The sequence below is a fragment of the Trachymyrmex cornetzi genome, unplaced genomic scaffold, assembly GCF_001594075.2.
Source record: "Trachymyrmex cornetzi isolate Tcor2-1 unplaced genomic scaffold, Tcor1.1 scaffold1484, whole genome shotgun sequence".
Taxonomy (NCBI): Eukaryota; Metazoa; Arthropoda; class Insecta; order Hymenoptera; family Formicidae; genus Trachymyrmex; species Trachymyrmex cornetzi.
In genome coordinates, this window is record NW_017296075.1 from 48873 (window position 1) to 49835 (window position 963).

A 963-nucleotide genomic window follows, 5' to 3' on the forward strand; every position below is an offset into this window, starting at 1 on the left:
AGCAACGCACGTAGTAGCCCACACTACATACCTCATGCTGTTGGTATGCGTACGATGACGCGTCTTTTTTGTCGGGCTCCGTCTTCCATAGGACGCACTCCAGGTCGGCGTAGACGACAAACGGCACACGTTCCTGATTGCGATGGTTTCCAAATTCAAGCCATCTGTCGTACTGGCTCGGAAGGCTGATAGCGCAGTTGTTGATTTTCTGACAATCCACTTCGTGTGTCTGCAATTTCTCGTTCGAGCCGAAGTAATGCAGGCATCTGGAAATAGAGAAAATAATTCTTTTATTTTTTATATTTTTTTCTTTTTATATTTTTTCTTGTTTTTTCTTATTATACTTACCGGTCACAGAAATATTTCTTGTTCTTTTTCCCAGTAAGTTGTATGCTCACTAGGCGCGATAGATTCTTTATCCACGCAAAGTGGCCTACACCATCGTTGCGTGGATCTTGTAGATACAGCATGTTCACGTGCTTGTCCCTCTTGTCCCCTGTGAGTCGTAGAGGAAGGATCTGCTTGTCCTCGATGCCGTACACGTTGATCGACACCGCATTCAATCGTTCGAATTTCAGAACGTCTTTCAAAGTCACTGGAAACTCGATACCCGCGAGATTTAACACAGTACTGTAATGCGGGTACGACGATTCTCGCTCCGTATACTTTTCGGCCGGGTACAGAGCGGCGACCACCGCCCACGCGAAGCACGCATTGTCCGTCGTACGCACACTGATCACCGCTCGTTTCATCACAATTTCCCGCGGCACCTCAAAGTAACATCCCGCGTGCATGGGAGTCAGTTTGTTCATATTCACTACCAAATGGAGGATTCGCGACAATTCGCGTTCCTGAAACTCTTCCAGCGACGCTAATGTGGGCTCGATGACGCGCGTCACGTACCACTCGCGCATATCGGTGCACCGATAAATCTCGCTGTTCTTAGTAATTATACTCTTATTG

General features: G+C 47.2%; 1 protein-coding gene across 1 annotated transcript; it reads right to left on the minus strand.

The window, feature by feature from the left end:
• Positions 1-155: 155 nt before the first annotated feature.
• LOC108757963 (uncharacterized) lies at positions 156-801 on the minus strand. The gene is made up of 2 exons (XM_018502668.1): positions 399-801; positions 156-266 (listed from the first exon to the last, which is right to left on the minus strand). The coding sequence occupies exons 1-2, from the start codon at positions 792-794 to the stop codon at positions 156-158; spliced, it is 507 nt and encodes a 168-aa protein (XP_018358170.1). The 5' UTR covers positions 795-801.
• Between the last annotated feature and the right edge of the window lie 162 nt (positions 802-963).

Coding starts and splice junctions, on each gene's coding strand:
- LOC108757963 (XM_018502668.1), bottom strand. CDS start 794: ATGCACGCGGGATGTTACTTTGAGGTGCCGCGGGAAATTGTGATGAAA. Junction 267..398: donor TAAAGAATCTATCGCGCCTA/GTGAGCATACAA, acceptor CTCTATTTCCAG/ATGCCTGCATTACTTCGGCT.